General features: G+C 36.5%; 1 protein-coding gene across 1 annotated transcript in view; it reads right to left on the bottom strand.

The window, feature by feature from the left end:
* MALRD1 (MAM and LDL receptor class A domain containing 1) overlaps positions 1 to 25,306 on the bottom strand; it is a 625,167-nt gene that overhangs the window by 107,981 nt on the left and 491,880 nt on the right. The window contains exons 34-35 of the mRNA XM_060096153.1: positions 21,486 to 21,687; positions 6,092 to 6,355 (exon numbers count right to left, since the gene is read on the bottom strand). Coding sequence (XP_059952136.1) covers positions 6,092 to 6,355; positions 21,486 to 21,687 — 466 coding nt within the window. The remainder of the gene's footprint in view (positions 1 to 6,091; positions 6,356 to 21,485; positions 21,688 to 25,306) is intronic.

Raw genomic sequence — 25,306 nt, 5'->3', positions numbered from 1 at the left:
GATACTCATCTACTTGTAAAGCATTATTTTGGACCCTTCTCCCAGAAATAATCCAATCCATATTCCTTAACCTAATTTCCAGTGTGACTGAGAGCTTATTTTCAAGTTGACTGTACAATGAAGAGTTCTAACTTGTAAGCAGTATAAATGCTCACCTATGGCCCAAACAGCATTGAAACACATAAAAAGTATCTAAGAAAATAAATGGTTTCATTTGTAGAAAGTTTTACTTTTTCCTTTTTATTGAAAGTTTAGTTTAGATAGTTAAAAATTGGCCTTTCACTTTATGAAATTTGAAACTAAAATCTTAGTTTCTGTGGCATTTTAAATTGTATAACATTAAAGTTAGTATTTATTAATTTCCTTTCAAAAGTGGGTTGAAAATAAATTATGTATGCAATGAATACTTATTGACACCTATACAGCAAAGGACTGAATGCAGCAAAGCAAATGGAATCATTGTTTCTTTTTATCCTCCATTATTAACACATACACAACAAAAACATTTTCCAAAATTAGTCTAAATAAGTTATAAATAAAATTTATAGGAAGCTCAGGTTTCAAAATGTTGCCCTGGACAGTACCTACTTTTGCCACATTCTCTTTCAAACATTATGGTTTAATGTATATAAAAATACTTATTTCAATCTGTCATCATCCTAGAGGTTCATACTCTTTCTAATTGAAATAAGCTAAGTAACACAGAGAATTTTATGGCTTTTAGCTCATTCACTCAGGTAGATGATACATTAAAGATAAACAATTCATGAATGGCTCATTGGAGTTACTTCCATAAAGCAAAATCCCTTTTGAAGATTATAGTTGCTGTATAAGAAATACACAAAAAAGTAAGGCATGTATGACTATGGGTGTATATCCATTTACTACTAAAATGAAACTCATGTATGTAGCAGATTAAGGTTTCTTTTTTTTTTTTTGCGGTATGCGGGCCTCTCACTGTTGTGGCCTCCCCCGTTGCGGAGCACAGGCTCCGGACGCGCAGGCTCAGCGGCCATGGCTCACGGGCCCAGCCGCTCCGCGGCACATGGGATCCTCCCAGACCGGGGCACGAACCCGTATCCCCTGCAACGGCAGGCGGACTCTCAACCACTTGCGCCACCAGGGAGGCCCAGATTAAGGTTTCTAACAGCAAAGAAACTATGATCTTGGCCATGGGAATAAAGGCTACAAGCCCTTCAAGGCAGACACACATGTAGCATGGAGTAGGATGGGTATGTATTCTATCCCTGAACTAAAACCAATCACTACTCTTATTGAAATATCTTAGTAGCTTAAATAATTTTAATAAAACTATAAATATAATTTAAAGTGGAAAGGATAATAATGTATTACATTTGTATTATGCATTTTACCATATTAATTCATTTAATTCTCCAATACCTCTGTAAAAAAGACTTAATCTCTATGATTTTAATGTTGAGTAAACTGAGGAACACTCTTGTTAGAAGCTGTCAAATGCAGAGGATCATCTTTACAGTGTGATAGAGAAGCACCAAAGGATGCTGAGATCATAGCTAACAAATTGAAAGCCCAATAATAAAACTGTTGATGATAAAGGCTGATCCACAAGTCTTAGGAGCATGATCCATTCCCAATCTTCAGAAGTGACACTCAACTTGATAAGACGTATTGACTACTACTGGAACATAAAGTTAGATAATAGGAAAACTATCCACTTCTCCATCTGTTTTTCCCACTATCTCTATTATTGATGGATAATGTGCCTCTCCTGAGCCATTCTCCATCTTCTCTCCCTGCTCTGAGCCCTGGCAGGTTGGACTCTAAGGATACATCAATGTGATTCTTTGCCTTCTAGCTTTGGTTGGGTTTGGTTGATAGGTAGCACCAGCAAGGGGCTGATGCAGAGAGAAGAGACTATGAGGTTACCACTGGTTAGCAGCTCCATAACCAAATGCCACTCCTTTTATCAAGTAGCTCTCCTTGACTCTAGATTCAGGCAACTGTTCCCTCCTCTCACATCCTTTGTTCTATGGATGATAAAAGGCCCCAATGTTACTATTCCTTACGGTTTCCCTATGCATATTATATCCCTAATAAATAATTCCTTTATTAAAACAATCTCAAATTATACAATATCAATGTGCCATCTATTTCTTGCTAGGATATTGACCAATACATCTGATGAAATCAAAATCTTCTTGATGAATAAATTGCTATCAGAGGAATATCAATGAGAAGAATGTTCCTGGTTTTGTGTTATTTTCCTATATAATTAAACCATACTTATTTTTCCATTTATTTTAGGGAAAGGAAATATTTTTGGTAAAGTATCACTTCAGTTTATAAAAAAACCTGTTTCCAGTGGAAAGACATTAAATATGAATTATTTTTAAATTTGGACTTATCACATGCTTTGTTTAAGCATTCTGATTACTAAACATGTATTTTTGCAAGAATAAAAGGCTTTCAAATATCAATTGCTATCGATTTTCCTGCATAAAATTGCAAACTTCTCAGAATTCTATTCCTACAACATTTAAATATGTGCAAGCCTCACAAAACAAACAAACCAAAGAACCAAACCTCTTATTTTATCCTATACCCCACTCAAAATGCCAACTTCTTGAAGTTCTCTGTAGCCAGTTTCCCTCTGCCATTTCCCATCTTCTCCACAAAAGACTGACATCACAATTCTGCCCTACCACTCCAAGCATGTTCTTGCTCCAAGACCACCAGCAACCATTTTTGCTCTTTCCCAGTCTGTATATTTCAGCCCTAATCTTACATGATCTCTCAGAAACATTTGAACCTTTGAATACTCTCTGATATGTAGGCTTTCTACTTTTAATTTAAGATCATCACTCTCTTTTGGTTGCCCTCTTATGTCTATGACCACATCTCTGTGTCTTTCGATGTTTGGTTTTTCTTAACTGTCCTTTAGGTGTTCCTTAGGATTCTGTCTGCCACCTTAGCTTTTTCCTCTCTCCATTATCTCATCTATATCCGCAGCTTGAATCATCGTATGCTGATAGCTATGTATCTTTATATATCTTCCTTTAGCTCATTCCTGAGCTCCAGACATCCATTTATAAACGCATCCTGAACGTTTCATATGGATGTGCCACAGATACCATAAATACAACATGTTTAAAAATGAAGCCACATTCTTACCCTAAGAGGTCCTTCTCCTCCTATTTTTCCCAGCTCAAGGAATGGCTGATTAGCCATCTTGTTGCCCACATCAGAAACTTGGAAACTATTTTTGATTACTTTCTCCTCCTCTTCACTTGAATGTCTCTTAAATCTATTCATAATCTTACCTCATGCTATTAATCTACTCAATCCCTTTATATTTCCACTGTAACATCTCCTAACCAGTCCCGCATCCTCACTGCAATCCATTCCATGTACTACTTAAACACTTCTTCCTGGCATGATGGGGTGGACTCTTCAAGACCTAGTCCCTGCTTATCTCTCCCAACCTATTTCTGCAAAAGTCCCTGCACCACAAACTCTACTCTAGTTATATGAAATATGTTTCAATCAAACAACTTTTTCTCTATTCTTGGAACATTCTCCACTGGAATCAAGCATCTCTACTTGCCTAATGACTACCTGTCTTTCCAAATTTGTCTCTGCAATCATTTTTCTTGTTAAAATTTATAGACTCCCTAGCACCATAGTTAGGGAGTACCCTATGTTATTCAATAACACTGTTTTTATCTCTGTCACAGAACTTATCACATGGTATTCCAACTAGCACTAATCTCCTTCACTAATATGTAATGTATCTAACAACCTGAGCTTGTACTATGTCATGTCCATCTGGATCGTCAATGTCCATTACAACATATGGCATAAATTACATCCTTAATGAAGATTTGTGAATGAATGAATGAAGGAAGGAAGGAAGGAGAGTTTATAAAATACCATTCTAAATAAATAGGTGAGCCCAGAGGGAGGGAAAAAATACTGTTATGCTTTCAATTGTTTGGTAAATTGTCACCATCAGATGTTTTTATTCTGTAATTTTGCTCTAGCATTTTGTCCATGGTTTATTTTCATGCAATTTTCCCTACAGAGTCCCACCTCAATAAATATTTTGGACATGGAGAGAAGCAATTCTTTTACAATGCCATCTATTCCTAATGTGGACTTATTTCCCCTTAGAAGCAGAATTTCACATATTGCTATCTCATCAAACACCAATTTTCCAACATATGTCTAAAAGTATAAGGATACAGTACCTTCCTAAGCTTCTCTTTAAATAGCATTGTTATTTGAAGTCAAATACCATATGACTATATTGAACTTAATCTGATGTCTATCAGCCAAATTCCATTAGAGCTTTGATGGGAACAGGGATAAGTAACCTGGCTTCCTCATCCTCATTCACCTCCATTTATTTAACTTGCTCCTAAGAAAATATTATAAAACCTCACAAATTGGCTTTATTATAGAAAGAATATACATGTAGGAAATAACAGGGAGATAGAAAGCCAATCTCCAAACCTAAACCAGCAAAAGAAATTCACTGATTTAAGGCTAAAACCTTCAAAAATCCAAAAGTCATCTTCCTTTTCCTTTATTCATCTTCACATCTTTTCCAGTAGTTATCATAATTCTGGATGCCCACACAAAACAGGGCACTGAAATACCCTTCTATTTCTCCCAATATCCCCCTCTTACAGTTACCTTCCAAACTTTACTGCTCCCCCCCGCAAAAAAAAAGTGGCCACTAACATAGGGCTTATGGAGCTCTATCATTGCAGCCCAAATACAGTATGTTATAATGTGAAACCAAGCAAACAAGGAATTAAATAAAATGTTAGTGATGCTTTGACTCCACCATGATTATGTGCTCACCTTAAAAAATTGTGTAATTTTTATAATTACTTAATTAACACTCTTCCTTCCCTATCTGACATAGACTAATTATAATAAAGACAGAAGTTGACGGATGCAGGACTGGGAATTTTACACGCATTCTCTCAAATCTTCACAGCCCTGTAAGTTAGGTATTACATGGATGGTAAGACTGACTCAAATAATGTTGCCCAGATTGTACAGGTAGTAAGTGATAAGGTCAACCCTAATGTCCCACAGATTTACTTCTGCATTAACTCTTTCCGTTTTTTTTTTTTTTTTTTTAATCTTTGGCTGCGCTGAGTCTCCGCCACTGTGCTATGGCGCCCCCGACTGCAGCGAACACCCCTGCCATGGAGCACGGGCTCCAGGCGCATGGGCCCCAGCAGCTGTGGCATGCAGGCTCTGCAGCTGTGGCTGGCGGGCTCCAGAGCACAGGCTCAGCCGCCACGGCGCATGGGCCAAGCCGCTCGGCGGCATGCGGGATCCTCCCGGACCAGGGCCCGAACCCACGTCCCCCACACTGGCAGGCGGAACCCCATCTGCATTAACTCTAATGATATAACATCTACCCAGGTCCAGGTCCTTCCCCTCGCTACATCTATTCACTACAATGGATATTTGCCCATTTGCTCGAGCCATCTTCATGAACATTTATGGTGGGAAGAAATTATAATTACATGTCTTCAAACCATTCCCACAAACATTTGTTAAAAAGATAATGGGGCCTCCCTGGTGGCGCAAGTGGTTGAGAGTCCGCCTGCCGATGCAGGGGATACGGGTTCGTGCCCCGGTCTGGGAGGATCCCATGTGCCGCGGAGCGGCTGGGCCCGTGAGCCATGGCCGCTGAGCCTGCGCGTCCGGAGCCTGCGCGTCCGGAGCCTGTGCTCCGCGACGGGGGAGGCCACAACAGTGAGAGGCCCGCATACCGCAAAAAAAAAAAAAAAAAAAAAAAAAAAAAAAAGATAATGGATACATAAGAGCATCCCCTACGTGAATGACCCAGTTGTAAATAAAAAAGGAAATCACACACATTTAACGGAGATTAGTGTGACTACCAACAAAATGTTTCCAGAAATGCTAAGCAAAGACAATATGCTTTGTTTAGCAGTATAACACAAATGTTGCTTATGACACGATCATGGTAACACTCTAGAGAACTTTGTTTTATCTGTCATGTTCTCTCTATCACTTCCAAACAGCATTTCTCCCCTGGCACACTGAGTGAATGAAAATAACTCACAGCAGCCGGATTCGTCTTCATTAAAGTGACAGTCAGGTACTCCATCACATAGCAGAAAGGATGGGATACACTCGTTGGTAGAGCACTGGAACTTCATCTGACCACAGAGCTGAGGAGGGGGGCTGAGAGAACAATCCATTTCATCAGATCCATCTATGCAGTCTTCCTGTCCATTACACTTCCCTGAGAGGGGCACACACTGGAGTGTGTAGACACAAGAAAACTGATCAGCTTCACACAGTGACGGCTGTATTGTGACAGGACCTAAAAAGAGAGCGAGTCATTTTCACATTAGGGGAGTTATCTCTCTGTCTAGTGTTGAAACATTATAGGATACTCTCATTCTCGCATAAACATGAAACATTTAGCTAATTTAAGTAAATCAGTTTTCTATTAGGAGTAATATGAACTCTAACAAAACAGACCAACATGATTAGAGAATACACCTTATCTTAACCTCAGAAACATTTATATAAAGGGCATCATTACTGTGAAAAAATGACACTTTCAAATTAAAGAAGAAATTTTGATTCATGCTCTTAAATTTGACCATCAGATTTTCCTTGAGGAGTAAAGATACTTTTATACAGTAAGTTAGGCACTTTGAAAAGTTGCAATCACAATTTTAAAATTTAAGTAAATTGGCATTATGTCATTATATCAGTATACAGTTTAGTAACTGTTTCTTAGTGGCCTCAGCTAGGGGAATTTGGCTCCTGAGAACTTGGGGAGGACGGAGTCACAGAACTGAGGTCTGCTACGGTTTTGTCACACTGCTCTTTGTCCTTGAGTCATGATCACATTTCAAAGGTCTAAAAAGTGCAGATATGTGTAGCCATATCTAAAGTGCAGATGTAATCATAGTTTAAGCTAAGATATTACACTAGTGAGAACCTTCAAGATAATGTGATTCACACCCAACCAACCCATTTTATAGATGAGGATACTGAGGCTCATAAGTTTTTAGCATCCAAAGACATGATGTAAATTTAATGAGCTTTTATCATGTGAAACTATTCCATAGCAATGGTTTAAGTCATCACTTAAAGCATGAACAAAGAGTGTTGACTTGCTGCTGTTTCTAGAGGTCAGGGGATATCTGTGAACATACAGGATTGCACTAATTTGCTGGAACATTATTAGTGGAACAGTTCTTATACTTCGTATCATCTCTGGGACAGATGTTGATGGGCTCATCAGTATTTTAAGGGAAAAGAAAATCGAAAGTAGTGGGGACCAGTTCAGGAATACCTTATTTTGTGTTTTTTACATTTTAAAACTACTATTATTTATGGATAATATAAAAATGATTTGTTTTATACATAAGGATGGTGGTGTGAATTCATTTTAGAAATGAAATTTAAAAGTTACTCTCCCTTACCACTCACTCAGTAGTAGTGACATATCTAGAATATATTTAAATTCAAACTCCGTGATGAAAGTCATGTATATAAGACAATCTTTGTTCATGGAATTAAGCATATTTAAGTAGGAGAGGGATAAATGTATGACTTTGAGACGTTTGTGTCATGTTCTTATTTAACTACCTAAGTCATAGCAGTGCATACAATTGCAGTGTTCCAATGGAAACATTCTGAATTCAAACTTAGAAAGTAAATTGGATTTCAATTTTTATAAATTTATAAGTATAACATATATATATCTTTTGACATTTAACTATTTAACCATGGTCAAATAGTTTCTCTTCATTCTTTTTATTAATCTCACATTGAATATAGGGCAGACATCCTTACTTGCGTTTTTTTCTCAAATATTTTATGGACTAAACTTTCATCTTTATATACTCACCTCAAGGTTGAACCTCAACTGTAGGTTGAAAAGGCTGAATAAACGTTTTGCATGTGATGAAAATCTAGAACCAACCTTAGTGATACACCTATTACTTAGCTAAGCTAAGGTACCAACCTTTTGTGACAAAACACAAGGGAATAATTTTCTCTATTTCAAGACAAGCTTCTCGCCTTATTCAAAATGAGTTGCATGTTTGTGTTCCTTTATATTTTTGCTTACATCAGATATGCAAAGTAAAGTTCTCTCTTTTATTTGGAGGCAGCAATTCTGTTAAATTCTAGAATCATTTATATCAAAAGATATTCAAACTCACTTTTTCTAGGTCCTTCTTTACAAGAAACCTGGTGGGCTTTATTGTCTGTAGTAGATTCTGTCTTGCAATGTCTGGAGTTTTCTATCAAGGCCCTCATGCCCCCAGCTGCTGGGAGGTTACCAGATGACAGCTCACAGCTGAGTCTACCTCTAGGATTCTCCCTCTAAAGTCACACAGCCTCCCAGGATCGGCTCCCTTCATTGGCAAATTGGGGATAAGATGGTCCAGCCCCTATGCATCAGTTTGGGACCAGTGCAGCTCCCGAGCTCCCCATGGCATCAGCCTGAGACCCCCTATGGCACCTGTATCAGAGTTCAACCCTCCCTCTGCCCAGCCCTGCTTCCTTCACTTCACAGGGGTTGTTCCTGGGAGAATTTCCAATAAACCTTTTGCATAGGAATCAGGGCCTCAGAGTTCACTTCCCTGGGAAGCTAAGATACTATTCCACCACCAAAATGCATCTTGTTTTAAATTAAATGCCCTCCCCACACTGTCGAATCACTTCTCAAATTTTTCCGTGGAAATACTTTTGATGCAAGAGGAACTTGAACTTGCACCCCTAAAGGGAGTCTAGGTAGACCCTTAGCCAGAAGTAGTTCTCCATAAGCTCAACATTTCTTTTAAGTCTCTTGTTTTATCTGATGAAAATTCTACATTCTACGACATAGGACATTCAAGCTTTTTCACTATAAAAGACTTCCTCCAGGAATTCAAATAAAATGAATACTCTTGGAAGATGTACTATGTATATCTTCTGAATTGAATGCCTTCTACTGCATACCCTCTTTGAGAAGTTAAGGTTTCCCTAAAATTTTAATATTAACGTGTTTATTCTTGGGTATCACCCAGGGAGTTACCTAATTAAGACAGTTAATGTCTTTCTCATATAATTCTATAAAAAATGAACGATATTAATTATTCTCTTCTATAACCTGAAAAAGGTTAGCACCACCTTAAATGCATATTATTAAGTGAAAACAGTCAATCTTAAAAGCCTACATATTGTCTTACTCCAGCTATATGATATTCTGGAAAAGGCAAAACAGTGGATATTGTAAAATGGTCGCTGGTTACCTAGAGATGGTAGAAAGGAAGGGAGGAACAAGGCGGGGGGTGGGGTGGTTTAGAGCTGTAAAACTCTTCTTTATGGCTCTGTAATGGTGGATATATGCCATGGCACAGACTGAATGTTTACATCCCCCCCAAATTTCGTATGTTGAGACATAATTCCCAATGTGATGACATTTGGAGGTGGGGTTTTGGGAGCTGATTAGGTCATGAGAGTAAAGCCCTCATGAATGCAATTAGTGCTCTTATTAAAACTGGCCCTTGCCCTTTCCACTTTGTGAGGACCCAGCAAGAAGGTACTGTTTAGGAAATAGTTTTGCACCAGACACCAAATCTGCCAGCATATTCGTCTTGGACTTTCTAGCCTCCAAAACTATGAGAAAGAAATATTTATTGTTTGTAGGCATCCAAGTCTATGATATGCCATTACAGCATTCTGAACAAATTAAGACATGCCATTATACATTTGTCAAAACTCACAGAAATTATAATACCAAGAGAGAATGCTAATGTAGACTATGGGCTTTGGGTGACAGGGATGTGTCAATGTTGATTAGTGAGCTGTAACAAACATAACATTATGGTGCTGGAAGGTTGATTATGGGGGAGGCAGGTATACCCAAACTCTCTGTAATTTACACCTAATTTTGCTGTGAACTGAAAACTGTTTTAAAAAATAAAATGTGTGTGTGTGTGAATCTCAGCACCAATATCCCTCAGAATCTACATTCTAGCCCAAGCTCTTCACTAGTGATGGAAGGGGTGGAGGAGAGACACAGGGCAGTGGATGTTGGGTTACCTGCAACATGAAGCTGTGATGGAGCTCGTTCTCTCCCCCAAAACACAGAGGCTGCAGACTCGAAAGAAAATCAAGAGTATATTTTCTGTGCTAGGGAAAATCAAGAGCTGAAGAAGCAGAAATATTAAGAGGTCCCCAAAGAGTTATCATTGTTACTCAGCATCAATATTTGCCACAATGATAGTGAATTCCTTCCTAACTCTGAATAATGATACCACTGCAAATGTCTGAAATTGCATAAATGAAGAATTTTCTGCCTTCATATAACCTCAAATAATCTAAAACATACATGAATGTGGAAACATATACAAAAATATGAAATGTTAGAGCAGTTGCTGGTCATTTCTTTCTTGTCATGAGGCCTGGAACCCAGAGATACCCCAGAGGATAAGAGATACATTCCTCTTTTATCATCTCCAGATGGCCCTACACTATATTTCCTGGTCTGACATATCTGTGCTGGTATGGCCTCTTTTATACGCAATGTTGGGCCAGGTTATGTACTTGACCTAATTTAATGCTATTGTTCACTGATAGCTCTATTCCATATTAACTGAACTTTATTTAATAGTCAAAGAATTCCCCAAATGTTAAACTCTTAACTTCTACTTTAGGGCCAATATTATTAAATAATTCCCCTTTTAATTCCTGCTTCACATTGCTTCCAAAATACATTTCCTAAAGGAAGAATCCTGTTCAAAACTGGTTCTCCAATGCCTCACAGGGTGGTCTGCTGTCCTTACCAGATTAAGGTCCACTGTCCTGTGGTTATTCAGTGACCTAACTCCTGACTCAGCCTCACCTGTATTCTCCCAATAAAGCCTAAAATTGCAGAGGAAATCATGACTGTTTCCATTATGACTGTATTGTACTCTTTGCCGGCTGGGATGGGGCAGGAAGGAGAACGCTGTTGTCATTCCTGTGAGTGGGAAGGTTTTCACTTACAGATATCATGAGTGGGTGTTTTGGCGCCTAAGATTACATCTTTGTCTCAGTGTAGAAGGCTTGAGATAGAGAGTGGGAAGCTGTCTCTTCATCACACACCACAAATATACACAATTGAAGGAAATCTAAGAGTCTTAGGCAATCTGTCTGTGAGAGAATATTGCCGAATTTCAAGTACACTTTGGGGACACCTGTTTTACATGTCTCAGGCAAGTGAAAGGAGAGAGAGGCAGGTACTGAGATGAAGATATCGAGGTGGGCAGTAGAGAAGACCACTCAGGAGTTAGACGTGGTGGTCTCTTAGAGATCTCCCAGCTGTATTGTCTCGACTGCCTCGATGAAAGAGAAACTAGAGAAAGTGGCTGTGATACCCCATAACTTCCAGTTAACAGGGCATTGGCACTAAACACAAATACATACAACTATGTTTAACTTCATATTAACTTCTGAGGAATATGAATAAGTAGCTTTACCTAAAGTTTGGAGTGTTCTACATGATTGAATTAGTTTTACTTTTAAAACCACATAATTTTAAGACTAATTTTTGCCTTTCTAATAAAATAATTTAAAATGTACAGCTGTATAGCTGAAACTAACACAACACTGTAAATCAACTATACTCCAATAAAAATTGAAAAAAAGAAAAATACACTTGAAGTCAAAAAGAACTACTAGAAATAGTAGTTCATTCATTGCTTAATAATAAAAAAATTGATTTATTGAGAAGATAAAGAAAATGATTACTTTAATGTGTGTTGGGTAATATTGCCCCATATGAAACCCTACATGAGGCATACCCAGCTAACATTACCTTAATTACATTGTAATCAGAAAGAGCAGAAAGGGCAAAATGCAAGATCTGGATATTTTAGCACTTGAACTGACCTCTTAATTGATCAATCATCTGCTCTATCGGGCAGAGAAGACCAACCATGGGCCTGTCATTCCTTTAGACCCCTTTTTATCAAAAACTGGTTATTTCTCTAAACTCATGCTTTCTATTTTGACCAAGTTTATATTAGTGAAAATGATAACTCATACATATAAACCTATTTATTTACTCTTTGTTAAGCCAAGAAACTTGTTTTTTGTTTTCTATTTTCCCATTTCCAACTATTTCCACAAAGAGTAACTGGCCTTTTCTAGGTAAAATGTTCTCATATGCCAATAAGATGCTCTCAGAAAAACTGGTCATTCTGTTGAAGTCACTTGTTTTCAATGAAGAAAAAAACTTTTCTTAAAACAGATTTTTTTTAGTGAAGCAGTGTCACTTTCTTATTTTATTTCTTAGGCAACGAACAAACAAGCTTGTTTTCATAAAGTCTGAATGTTTTCCAGATAACAACATATGTGTTCCAGGGAATCAGGAAACCCATAATAGAAGCAGACTTTAATAGCCCAAGAGAACAAAACAGGCCCAGATTGACCTTAGCTATTGAAAAACTCCCAGAATCCCTCAGACACACTTGGTCTGGTAAAACACTGGCCTGCTGAATATTTCCAAGTAAAAAGAAAAGAGTCAGCAAAGGTTATGATAATTTTCAAAAATGACTATATGGTAGACAAATGACTAACTCACCATACCATATTTTGTTTTAAATATACATATATATTTATATACTATGGATACATAAATATATATGATTATGTGGTAAACATCATTGTTCATATAAAAGCATTCACCTTTAAGACAGTGTTGGGACAGTGAACTGTGGTTTATCTTCACATTCAATATGAGGAACTTGTCAAACCCAGGCTAATGGAGTATGGTTCCTACTGGGACTGATTTTTCCATGGTTGTCATTTAGATTTCTTCCCCCTAATTCAATAAAATTCCTTCCAGCCTGAAGATCAGCAGGAAATCCAATAAGAACCACCTCACAGTATAACAGACAAGCTCCACCAAATGTAGTTAAGAGGGAATCCAGATCTTACTCCCATAAGCCTGCTTGGTATTAGCTTTTAATGTCATTTTCCAGTTCTTGTGTTTTTTCCTTCTAATCTAATGTCCCTTCCAGGAATAAAAGGGAATTATCCCATCATCTGACAAACTGGGTGGACTTCACAGACTCGGACTCGCAATAATAGATTTAAAACCTAATAATATTCTATAAGCCAATAAGCGAATCAGGATTGACTGATAATCATTTTCATTCAGCTTTTTGTACATGCATCACTATTTGTTTAAAAATTAGGCCCATGAATCACTAACTGAATCAAAATTATAAAAATGACCCATGCGTTAAAACCATGTTCTAAATCATTTATCTACAGTGCTATATCTCTTCCGATATAAAATGGATATCTACTCTATATCATATACTTATTTCAAATTTATATTTTTATCAATCAACCTAAAGTTAAAGACACTCATACTCACTAAAATTTTCTTTAAAAGACAAGATAATGACAATGGAGATTTTTCAATGGAGAGGAACTGAAAATGACAGAAAACAAGCTACACATATCACAAAATACCATGTAAGATATATTACAGGAGAGCTGCAAACTTAAGGCCTTAACAATCTGGAACAGAGTTTGGTTTCCTGCTGGGAATATTAAGGATAAATTCATGAAGAAGGTGGCTTTTGCTCTGCCCCTGAAAGTGAAAAAGGATTTACACAAGAGGAGATAAAGGGCAGGGCATCTCCAGCCTGACAGCAATAAGATTAAAGTCAATGAGATGAGAGGACAGAATATGGGACATGACTAGAGAAAGGCAAGAGGTCCTATTTTAAGGGATCATTTCATAACCAGAATCAGAGAGATAAGACAGGAGCTGCGACAAAGGATAAGAAACATATTCAGTAGGCAATTGCGAGCCTCTAAGCATTTTTCTTCTTTATAACTTGTATGAATTTATGTATTTTGATTAGTCTCAGTTTTATTTCATCTCTCACCATTGGAGTATAGATAGAAGATTTATTGTTTCTGGTCAGCTTTGTAAATTAGTTGAAATGGTTGCAGAATATTCAAGCTCGATTATGATTTTTTTAAAAAAGAAGAGGAATGGTTGTCAGCCAGAGGTGGCTGATGTGGAAATTAGAAATGAAAGTGTAACTTACAAGACTCTGAAGTGTAGACATATGATTTGGGCTTGGTCAACAGTATGCTTCCAACCAGCTCCTTTAATTTTGAGGGAGTGACAAAGGGATGATTAGAGATTACTCATAATGGTGGCAGAAAAGTAGATAGTCCAGCTCTGAAGGAAGTATTCATAGGCAGTGGACTTAGGTAGTTTCAACCTCTGGTTTACTCAGTCTTACTCACTTCCCACTTATTTTTCTGTCTTAGATTCTTAGTTTTACATTTAATTTTTGGAGCAATCCAATATTCTTTCAATAAACTTTTTTTCTGCCTTTAAGTTAGCCCGAGTCAGGTTCTGTTCCTTGCAATAAAAAATTATTTTTGTTATCGTGGTGAATAAGAAAAATGCAAGGTCTACTTTTCTGGAACTTACACTCTAGTAGGGACTAGAAGATTAAGTTGGTAGTTACGTGTGTGTGTGTGTGTGTGTGTGTGTGTGTGTGTGTGTGTGTAAATTAGATAAATCTGTTATTCAGCCATAACAGGGATTCCGATGAGTAATAAGAAGGCCTTGAAGTAGAGTTTGAGCTGTAAAATGGAACTGAGGGGGAAAAAAGAAGGCAGAATCTCTGGTTTCAAAGTGGATATTGAGAAAAAGATAAAGGCACTAAAAAATTGATGACATCTCTTTATGGTTCATAACCAAGAGGTTTTTGAGGCTTTTTAAAAAATATAAACTCATATAAATGATACACATATCCTTATTATGAGATAAGTTTTCATTAGCAACCTCTTCATCCATTATGAGAAGTAAATGTGCTCATTCTTTGCCCTGGACCACAGCCATAGTTTTCACTCCTCTGTCCAGCTGGGAGGAAAGGAGCATCATTAACTCTGAGGTTCCTTCCTCTGATGTGTGTGTATGGCAGCCTGTTGTACTGCTTCACCAAAGCTGACTGTGTGCTTTTCTTCTCAAATACACCTTCAGTGAGGTCATACTGGCAACCTGAAATTAACCATGCTGGGGTATTTAACCAAGGAAATAGGGAAATGCTACACATCAGGGATTTTTTCCCCCTTGAGAGCTAGTCTACCAACACACCACTGAATATTTCTTATGAATATTCATTGATGGCTCAATAAGTTACTTCCATATACTTGATGCTGCCTTCAAGTCAAATGAAATCATCTTAGAACTATAGTTTTAGAGCTGAGAGAGTTTCAGATGCACTTTATAATATTTTAAGCTTCCACGTATGCATCATTATCCCAATATGTCCTTAGTTTGTAAATTCTTGGAGAGCTGGTGATAATATTATAGGCACATATGTCCTTCCAATCTAAATATAGGGCAGCACAGAGTAGATTCTCAACTTTGACTAAATGAAGGGCAGACTTACTCAAGTTCACAAATACAGCAAGTAGCAAGAAGTCTTCTGTGTCTTCCTGCAATGACATTTCTGCCATAACCCTAGATCCCTTTGACCTCCCTCCTCATTCTCTCTGGACTCTCTTCTTTTCTATGTCATTCTCTATGCCTTCCTTCTGACTTCCTAATCCTCTTTTACAAACCAACTCCCATATGATCATAAGACGGTAGACCTGAAAGGGACTTAAGAGATTGCCTATATCATTTCCCTGATGACAAAACATGGTCTAAGGAGTTTAAATTAGTTTCTTAAAATTATACAAGTATTTAGTGATACAGTCATGATTTAGACTCATGTCTCCAAAGTTTTAGTATAGTTGTCATCTTTCTATCACTCAATATAGCCACACAGAATCTATTGGATTCTCTCTGTGTCTCTCTTTGTCTCTGTCTCTGTCTCTCTTACCTCCCAAACAAGGGTTTGAAAATAAGACTGGAGGCAGAGTTCACTGGTGGTAGTGAAAGGAGGTACCATATGTTGATAAATTTAGTTGATGACTTTTACTTATTCATCTACTCATTTGACATATTTCTTTATTCATAGGACATGTTTATTGAGTATCTCCTATATAACAAGACTCTTCTAGGCATGTAGAATACATCACTGAAGATGATATAAATGATGAAGATGATGAAAACAGACAAATGTCTCCATCTTTAAATATTTGCATTCAAGAGAATATACCTGTCCTGGAAATGCTCCAGAGTAATACTTGCTGCTCAGATTCAGAGATGTGAAACAAGAATGAAAATCTCTATTCCAGAATTACGTGAGAGCCACTGTCGTTTAGCAGTGATAATATAAACAAGGAGAACTTGTGGCCACTTATTCCCCTTGAATGCCTTATGAATTTCATTATTCGTTTGGCACCTTGCTAGTTGCTGTCATTTTATATTTACCAAGTCAATTCAAAAAAGGATGCCCTAGGATAATATTTCTATTCTTTGGAATTGCATTCAATTCCTGAAGATCATTTTCTTTCAATTTAACAAAAAAATCTAGTTGGAAAGTTTGTTCATAAAGTTAATCCCTAAAACTGGAGTTTTCTTAGATTTAAAATCCATAGTAGCATCCCTTGTTATTTACTGTGTATTTAAATAATGGAGCATCAGACTCAGTACATTTCAATTAGGAATGTTAATTAGTAGAAGACAAGATGTTGCAGAATTATTCTTAGGATTTTTTTGCCTGAAATAGTTCATGCTTTACAAAACAGAAGTAAAGTCATGGATGTAGAAAACAAACTTATGGTTACCAGGGGATAAGTGGGGGGAGGGATAAATTAGGAGACTGGATTGACATATATACACTACTATATATAAAATAGATAACTAATAAGAACCTGCTGTATAGCACAGTGAACTCTACTCAATACTCTATAATGGTCTGTGTGGAAAGAGAATCTAAAAAATAAGGAGTGGATATATGTATATGTATAACTGATTCACTTTGCTGTACACCTGAAGCTAACACAACACTGTTAATCAACTACATTCAATAAAAATTTTTAAAAATTAGTTACTGCAACTCTTTTCAGGAAAGGCACATTTCCTAAATCTTGATGATAATCATTTCATGGATAAGAAAAGTGGGGTCAAATGGGTAGTACGTGTTTTAATGACAATTTGAACCCAGTTCTTTGTTATAAAGTAGACATCAGTGTTCCCAGTTGTATTAGTTTCCTAGGGCTGCCATAACAAAGTACCAAAAACTGGGTGGCTTAAAATGATAGACATTTATTCTCTCACAGTTGCATAGGCCAAAAGTCTGAAATTCAAGGTGCTGACAGAGACACACTATCTCTGAAGGCTCTAGGGGAGAACCCAGTCCATTCCTTTCTCTTAGCTTCTGGTTTTCCTGGCCATCCTTGTCATGCCTTTACTCAGAGATGCATCACTTCAATCTCTGCCTCCTTCATCACATGATGTTCTTCTTGTGTGTCTGTTGCTGTGTCCCTTCTCCTCTCCTTAGAATGACACCAATCATATTATATTAAGGGCCAATCCTATTCCAGTATGACCTCATCTTAACTCGCATCTTAATTACATCTGCAAAGACCTTACTTCCAAATAAGCTCACATTTTGAGGACCTGGGAAGGCCATGGATTTGAAGAAGGACACTATTCAACCCAGAACACCAAAATAATCTGCTTCCTACCTATCATTCCCCTTCCAGCTGTGTCTACTGGTATTTGCCCCCTTATGAGACTCCTGAAAAAAATTCTGTAGATATGCATCATATCTTCAAGTATGCTACACTTTCTCACTCACTGTTGCTTCAAATACTGTACAACGTCTTGTATAGTTTTAAAGGCAGCAATGTCCTACCATCCCTGTAAAATGTTTCTTCACCACGGAGAAAAATGTGTTCCTTCTTGTTTCAAATTATAGAACCAAAATAGAAAACACCTTCCACCCTGGAAACTCACATGGTTAAAAAAACCAGACTCTATGAAAATAAATGCATCTCTCTGCTGACTCAGAATTGCTGGAGATGCTTTATTGCATCAAGGATGTCTCCATTTAGAAAATGTTTCCCTGGGAAACCAGAAGTAATTAAAGGAAGGATAGAGAAGTAATAATGCAGAAACTAAAGATCTGTCGAGTAGGGGAGGGGTTGCCATTATAGGGCAATCTTCTAAATGGAAAGAAAACTACAGGTAACTTATGGTGACAAATGCTGTAGTTCTACATCCCTTCATATTATGGGAGAGTGTATCTTATTGGGGGTGTGTGGGGAGAATGGTCAAAACAACCAAAAAACCAAATATGAGGTTGAAATGAAGTTGAGAGTTTTTAAATTTAGGATGCTGCTTTTAATCTTAGGATGTTAATCTGGACATCAGAAAATGTAATATGCTAAATGTAAAAATCTGGATGTCTTATTATAGATTTGGAGAATATTATCTAAGTTAATTTAGCCTGCTTAGTTCACTTGAATCGAGATTGAGCTAATTAAGGAAAGATGGAAGCAGCAAGTATTCAATAGTTTTGATGGTAGAGAGTTTTTCACATTCTCTGAGAGCTGAATGAAGAAGGACACACATAGATGAATACTGGAAACATTTATCTAATCTTTCTCTTGCTTTGTTCAACAAATATTCATTGTAGAAGGCCCTGTACCATCTGAATTTTAACATTTTTTTACAACTATATTCCATTGGAAAATTGTGTCCCATCCTGGGCATTTTCATTCAATAAAAATAGAATATTTGGAGAGAACTTCATTGAAATTTGATCAGTTTTAAATTTTATGTGATAATAATGCTTCCTTTATAGAGCATTACTAGGAAATGAAGTTTTCCTTGTTAAGTGCTAACACTTAAAAGACCATTTTTACCAAACGTTTCAGAGGCATAAATATATAATTACTATTTTTTTCTTTTTAAAAAACCTTTAAAAATTCCGTGTGAGGAGAGTGACATCAGAAAGATGGTAGAATAGGAGGTCCCTAGCTCACATCCCTCCAACCCCAAACAACAAACTAGCAGCCATCCATGGACAAAAGTGCCTTCGTGGGAGCTTTAGGATCCTGGCAGGAGTTGTGAAACTCTGGTGAAGCCCAAGACCAGGAAAAGCTGCTTTGAGAAGGGAGGCCCATGCTCTGGTGGCAGGTTCACTGAAAGTGGTCCTGGATACAGACCAAAAGTAGCCCCATTTCTCAGTGGACTCAGCTACAGCCATGCTTGGCCACAGTTCTACAACCAGCCCAACCTGTCAAGAGGTGTGGGAGGAACCATGCCTGTCTGTGCCCCATTAAGAGGCCGGCTGACCTTGGACTTGACTGCAGATCCTGCAGCAGTCCTATGACCCAGTTCCAGACCTGCTCTACTGCATTCCAGGAGTTAGTCCTGCCTACACACATTTGTGCCCCTGGAAGCAGGCCCGCTGACGTCAGTCCTGGCTGTGGACCCTGGAGCTGTCCTGTGACTCAGTTCCAACCCTGCTCTGCCACGGTTCAGTTCCTGCTCCCTCAGCAACCAGGAGGAGCACTGTGTGTGCTCCCAGTTACAGGCCTGCTGGCTTCAATCTGACCATGGTCCCTGAGGCAGCCTAGTGACCTGGCTTGAGTCCTGCATCATGTGATTTCCAGAGAACAAGAGAGAAAGAGAAAAAGGCAGAAAGTTTACCTAGAGAAATAATGGCCAAAAACATACTGAATCTTGGAAAGGATATAGAAATCCAGACTCATGAAGCTCAAAAGTTCCCAAACAGGATCAACTCAAAGAAGTCTACCCAGATACACATTATAATTAAATCATTAAGAGTCAAAGAAAAGAAAGAATTTTGAAAGCAGCAAGAGCAAAGTGACTTGCCACATACAGAAGAACCTCCATAAGGCTATCAGCAGATTTCTCAGCAGGATTTTTCAAGGGTTTTTTCCCTGAGACGAATGGTGACAAAAATAATTTGGTTGCAGATACAGGCACATTTGGAGGAGGGAAAGAGAAAATTAAGGAAGTTCGTTATAAACGGGCTCTATTTTCTGTTCAAAGGATATAAGAACATTGGCAGAGTGAAGAAAGTTCAAGGAAGAGATGAGGATTTGAGGATTGTTGTAGAAAAGTAGTGCCAGGGAATTGTCCTAAACCTGCATCTAGGACTGTTGGGAGTCCAGCTAACGTGATAAGTTGAAATTTTTAGTGGTCTCAATGAGTATGACCAGTAGCAGTTTGGAAAATGCAAATGGCTACGGCTACTGTAAGTCAATTTCAAAGATTGATAAAGCCATTATACGGAACATGAGCTAGATACTTGTATCTATTCTACAGGGATGGTCTGATAAATAAATGTGTTAGTACTTGCAAAGTATTTAGCAGAGTTCCTGGCACATAATTAGGACCCAAATTTATGTTAAAATGAAAAAAATAGGACAGAATTCAAAGTGCTTGATTAAGAATGGAATTGAGGTGTTAGATCATTAAATCTGAGACCATTAGAGGAAAAGTATAAAGAGGTTGTTTTATGGAAAAAAACAGGAAACATTGCAAATCTAAAGTTGTATTTTTTCTTATTACTTACTTTGGAAAACAGGTTTAGGAGGAGTAGAAGACATAAATGTAGAAGACATAATGATTAGATAATATTTTTCAAAAAGTAGGAGACATAATGATTAGATTATATTTTTCAACCCTAAATTTTCAGAGGGGAAGATAAAATTCAGAATATAACTATGGGAGTTGGTTAATGAGGAAAAATATTTATGAAAGTGACTAGAATTTAAGAGGCTAATGTTTCACACAGTTTGATTCACTTGGAGGTTGAGGTTGCCCAGGATTTAGAATCCAGTAGAAAACCATGAGAAAAAGAAGAACCCAGATGTATGACTTTAAAAGAGAAGAAATTTTTGAATAAAGGCTGTAAGAACAGAATTTTGAAAGAGGCATGGAATAGTCTGAAAGGCAATGACCCTACTCTCTAATGTTGATAATGTGAAGAATTTATAAGAGAACAAATAGCCACTTAAGTGGAAGCATCTTAAACATTAGAAATTCAGATTTCAGTTAAGGGGATGATTTCTAAGAAAAGAAGTTACTGACAAGATTTTTTTTTTCTTTATGCAATAGAATAAGAGTTCTAGATTGTAGTGTAGAAACAGAAGGGAAATGGCCCAGGGAAAGGGAAAAGCTAATATGGATGGAAAAGACAGTCTGGAAGATGACAGGTGAACAGAGGAATCTTTACCTCGTGCAGTTGTTGTGAACCTTTGGAAATAAAGAAAGTAGACAATAAAGCTATACTGATGGAACTAAATTTTCTCTGGGTTTCTTAAAGAATTTTAGTCTAAGCTATTTTGTTGCCTAGAGGATATGAAAATTTCATGATAAAGTTTCATGGGGAGAAAAACTTTACCTCCGACAGTACATACTGTTCTTTCTACAATGTATGAGTAGGACTGGACGTGAAAAGAAATGCAATGCCTCAGAAATTCCCCATTCTTCTATATTCAGATATTTAAAACAATCCTTGCACATCCTGTTTTCTGAAGGGGTGGCTTACCTCCAAATATACATTCTGGGGTAAAGGAGATGTCATCAAGAGCAATAAAGATGTTATCTTTTCCACTCAGATCAGCTTCAAATGCCACCTTAAATGGACTGTTACTGGAGAGAGGTACATGTCCATACATCCAACCGGTTCTTTTATTGCCAATCACTGACCACACCAGGATATTTAGTCCAGATTCCTCAACAGTATACACCTAAAAATGGGGAAGAAAAAGAAACAAACAGAGAAAAATCAACTCTTCATTGTTTCGATGTTAGAGGCATATGGGCTTCCAGGTTGTGGATGAAAGAATGGAATCTAGCAATGCGACAGCTCAATAATAATACTTTTAATCATCCTTGATGTACAATCTGTTCTATAACATAGTGGGCAAGATCCAGCTTATACTCAGGCAAGCTGTGGTTATAAAGTGAGACTATGGATGTTATATTTCCTTTGGTGAGTTAGACCTTTGTTTAGCTTTGACATATCGATTTCTGTGTACCAAATTAGACATGGCCCCAAACTGTAACTATCTCAAGTATCTAAAAAGCTGGTGGAGGTGTACAACTAGAATTTTTCACCATTTAAAAAAACTTCATCCATCTCGACTAAGGTGTGTTACTGTAGAAAATCCTCATAGTAAATGAATATGAGAGTAAACAAGTCATTTCAGAAACCAATCTGTGGAAAACATTTAACATTTTGACAGACAGAAAATCTACCTGAATTAACTAATATCAATATTCAGGACTTTTTAAAGTATAAGGACTAACAGATTCAAAAGGAAGAGAAATAGAAATAGGGCTTGTTTTGAAATCAACCACCATGACAAGTTCTGATCTGTTTTTAAACAATAAAAACAATTCAGAACAAAACAAAAACAGACATTTCCTAGCACTCTTCAAAAAAATCTATTTAAACAACAAAAAATAAGGTTGAAGATACTTTCCTACATTTTTTTGCACCAAAATTTTATGATTACCATTTCCTAGTTGCTATACATATGTATAATATATACATATATATTATACATATATAATGTACTTTTAAGGTACTTCAGCAATCACTTATACAATCCTTTCTTTTACAAGGGAAAAATAAGACTCAGAGTAAAGAAAACTCATGGATAGTAATTTTCTTCTATTGCAATATTCTTTTTCTTCAATGACATTTCCCTTTACTTAAAAATCTTACTTCCTCACTTTTTTCTTAGTGTCAAAATTTATCTACAGATAATTTATCCTATAAAAATCTATCCAAAATTTATACTATTAGAAGGAGAGGACAATATCACTCATTCTGTTACACATGATACTATATTGACATTCTAGGAGTCTTACCAAAAACCACTAAATTCAGACCAGAAATTAAGCATATTGCCAATGTGCACCACTACAAAAAGTCTAAGGTCAAGTCAAAAATCCAACTCTTAATGGACATTAAACATAATACCAAAAATAAATCAAGATGACAGACTAAAAAAAAAAGAAAGAAAGAAAAACTTGCCTGAAGCTTGGAAACCTGAAAAGTGAGACTTTAACACCAACATTTTGGAAAAGCAGACAGTTCTTAAGTAAAAATTACCTTTCATATTTGATTTCTTGAAAAATAAAATAAGCTGAGATTCAATATGAAAGGAATTTGGGTCAGTTGACTGTTTCCCGTCTCACACATAAGCAAACACTCAGCCCAAAGAGTCTTCAGCTCCAAGGTTTAGTGAATACTTAGTTTTCAAATTCATACAAATTTCCCCCATTTTTTAAAAGTTAAAAATAAATATGTATGAAACTTCTGACTGACCTTGATAACAGGACAACTCTACAAAATCAAACAAAGTTGAGCCCTCCTTTTGCATAAATCCTGGATTACGTCACAGAGATTTAAAAAGAAATAGCTTTGTTTTATTTATTTTATAACTATTTTTCTGGGAAAATCATCTCAGAACACCAAATTTCATGAAAATATAACACAGTCTTTTCTGGTTTTATCTAAAACTCTAGCATACATGTATTTTATTTATTAATGTATCATTTTTATTGTTTTAACACTTTATTTTATTCTCTGCTTTCAGTCTTTTTAATCTTCAATCAATCCTACATGCTCTTGACAAATTCCCTTTCCTTCCATTCTCCTTTTACTCTACTTCTCAAAACCCCACCATGACATCCCCTGGCCATCCCTCTTGTACCCTCTCATCATGAGCATTAACTCTCCAGTATATGTCAACCTATTTTTATCCCATTATTTCATCCTACTACAGTCCAAATTAATTCTGGTTGAGTTTACTAACACACTACTTAATTTCAACAGAACTTTTTGACAAGTTCATTAGTTGTTTCAATAGTAATATGTATTTATGGAACAACCAGTGTATTAAATTGAACAACTGCATGTCATGTAATGTGATTTTTGTAGCTACAACGGCCAATGGAGAAGCTAGAAGAATCATTTATGGGTTCCTTTTAATGCTGGATTTTATTTATAGCCAATGGGACACCCACTAAAGACTAAAATTATGGTATGTATTTTTTGCCTTTCAACAGAAATAATACTCACTGTCTCCTGACACTTTTTTTGTGTGTATGTATATGATAATGCTCAGCAAAGTATTATTTTAAAAAACTTTTAAACAACTATCACTTTGAAAAATTAAAGTGGATAATGTCTTCAAAACTAATTAATTCTAAATTCATTTGTTTCTAATTTTGTATTTTATTACACAAATTTTACTGAAAAGCAATTCATGTTGCAATAATAACATTATTTGAAATAGCTTTCTAAAAATCAACTGCTAGATAAATAATCTGGTTACTTCTATTTTGATATTCTACATTTTGGTTGAACACTCACCATTAATATAATAATTGTTAGTTAACATATTCTGTAAAAGAACCATTGTTACCATGATTTTTATTATAAAAGCAAAATGTATTCAAAGAATATATAAAGATATAATGAAGTTTATATATTGATATTATAATTAAGTTTATATTATATTCAAAGGTGATATTATAATCCAAGCTTATAATGTAGGGTAGGAAAAACTTAAATCAAAAACATTTGCTAAATCAAAAACATAGATAGTCAGAATAAAATAATATTATACCATTTAAATACAAATATTATAACATTAACCAGTTAAATTTATGTCAAGGATTTGAGAAAGCAAGTCCTCAGCATTTATTTAGAATGAACATTCCTCTGGAGGAAAACACTCAGCAACAGGTAATAGAAAATATGGGTGATGATGATTAAATTCCAGAAGAGTATGGCTCTTAGAGACCAGCTTCCTCAACAGTATCCATGTATGTACGTTGTCCAGGTAAAGAATTAAAAGAACTCTATCAGTAGCTTTTCCTAAAGTTCCTCTCCTGCAACTAGTCAGTCTCGAGGTTCCTGAAACATTGAAGGCACGTCCCAGTGCTGATTTAGAGACTCTGAATGGACACTTTTAGATAACGGAAACATTTATCCATTTCATCACATACTTAGCTCATTAAAGTTAGGGTGTAAAATGCATCAGTGAGAGGAAACCTTGGCTCTACTTGGCCCTCAGTTACTCTCAGCTGTTCTGCTAGGTGTTTGCTCTTTAATCACTACAGATAGGGCAAAGCAGTGAACTGAACTGTGCTTAATCCTTAGCGGTGCACAATTTCTCATGGTTTCATTAGAAAACACTCAAATTTTATATGAGAGGAAAGAAAATAATCAAAAGTAATGAAAAGGGAAATTTCCCCCAAAAGGGAGGTTATAGGCTTTACATTCATTTAATAAAGGATAGATATAACAATAATATTGCCCATATTAATAAAATTTAGAACATTCACATA

This window comes from Mesoplodon densirostris, chromosome 4 (assembly GCF_025265405.1).
Source record: "Mesoplodon densirostris isolate mMesDen1 chromosome 4, mMesDen1 primary haplotype, whole genome shotgun sequence".
NCBI lineage: Eukaryota > Metazoa > Chordata > Mammalia > Artiodactyla > Ziphiidae > Mesoplodon > Mesoplodon densirostris.
The sequence above is the reverse complement of the archived record's forward strand: the minus strand, read 5'-3'. Positions and strand labels throughout refer to the sequence as shown.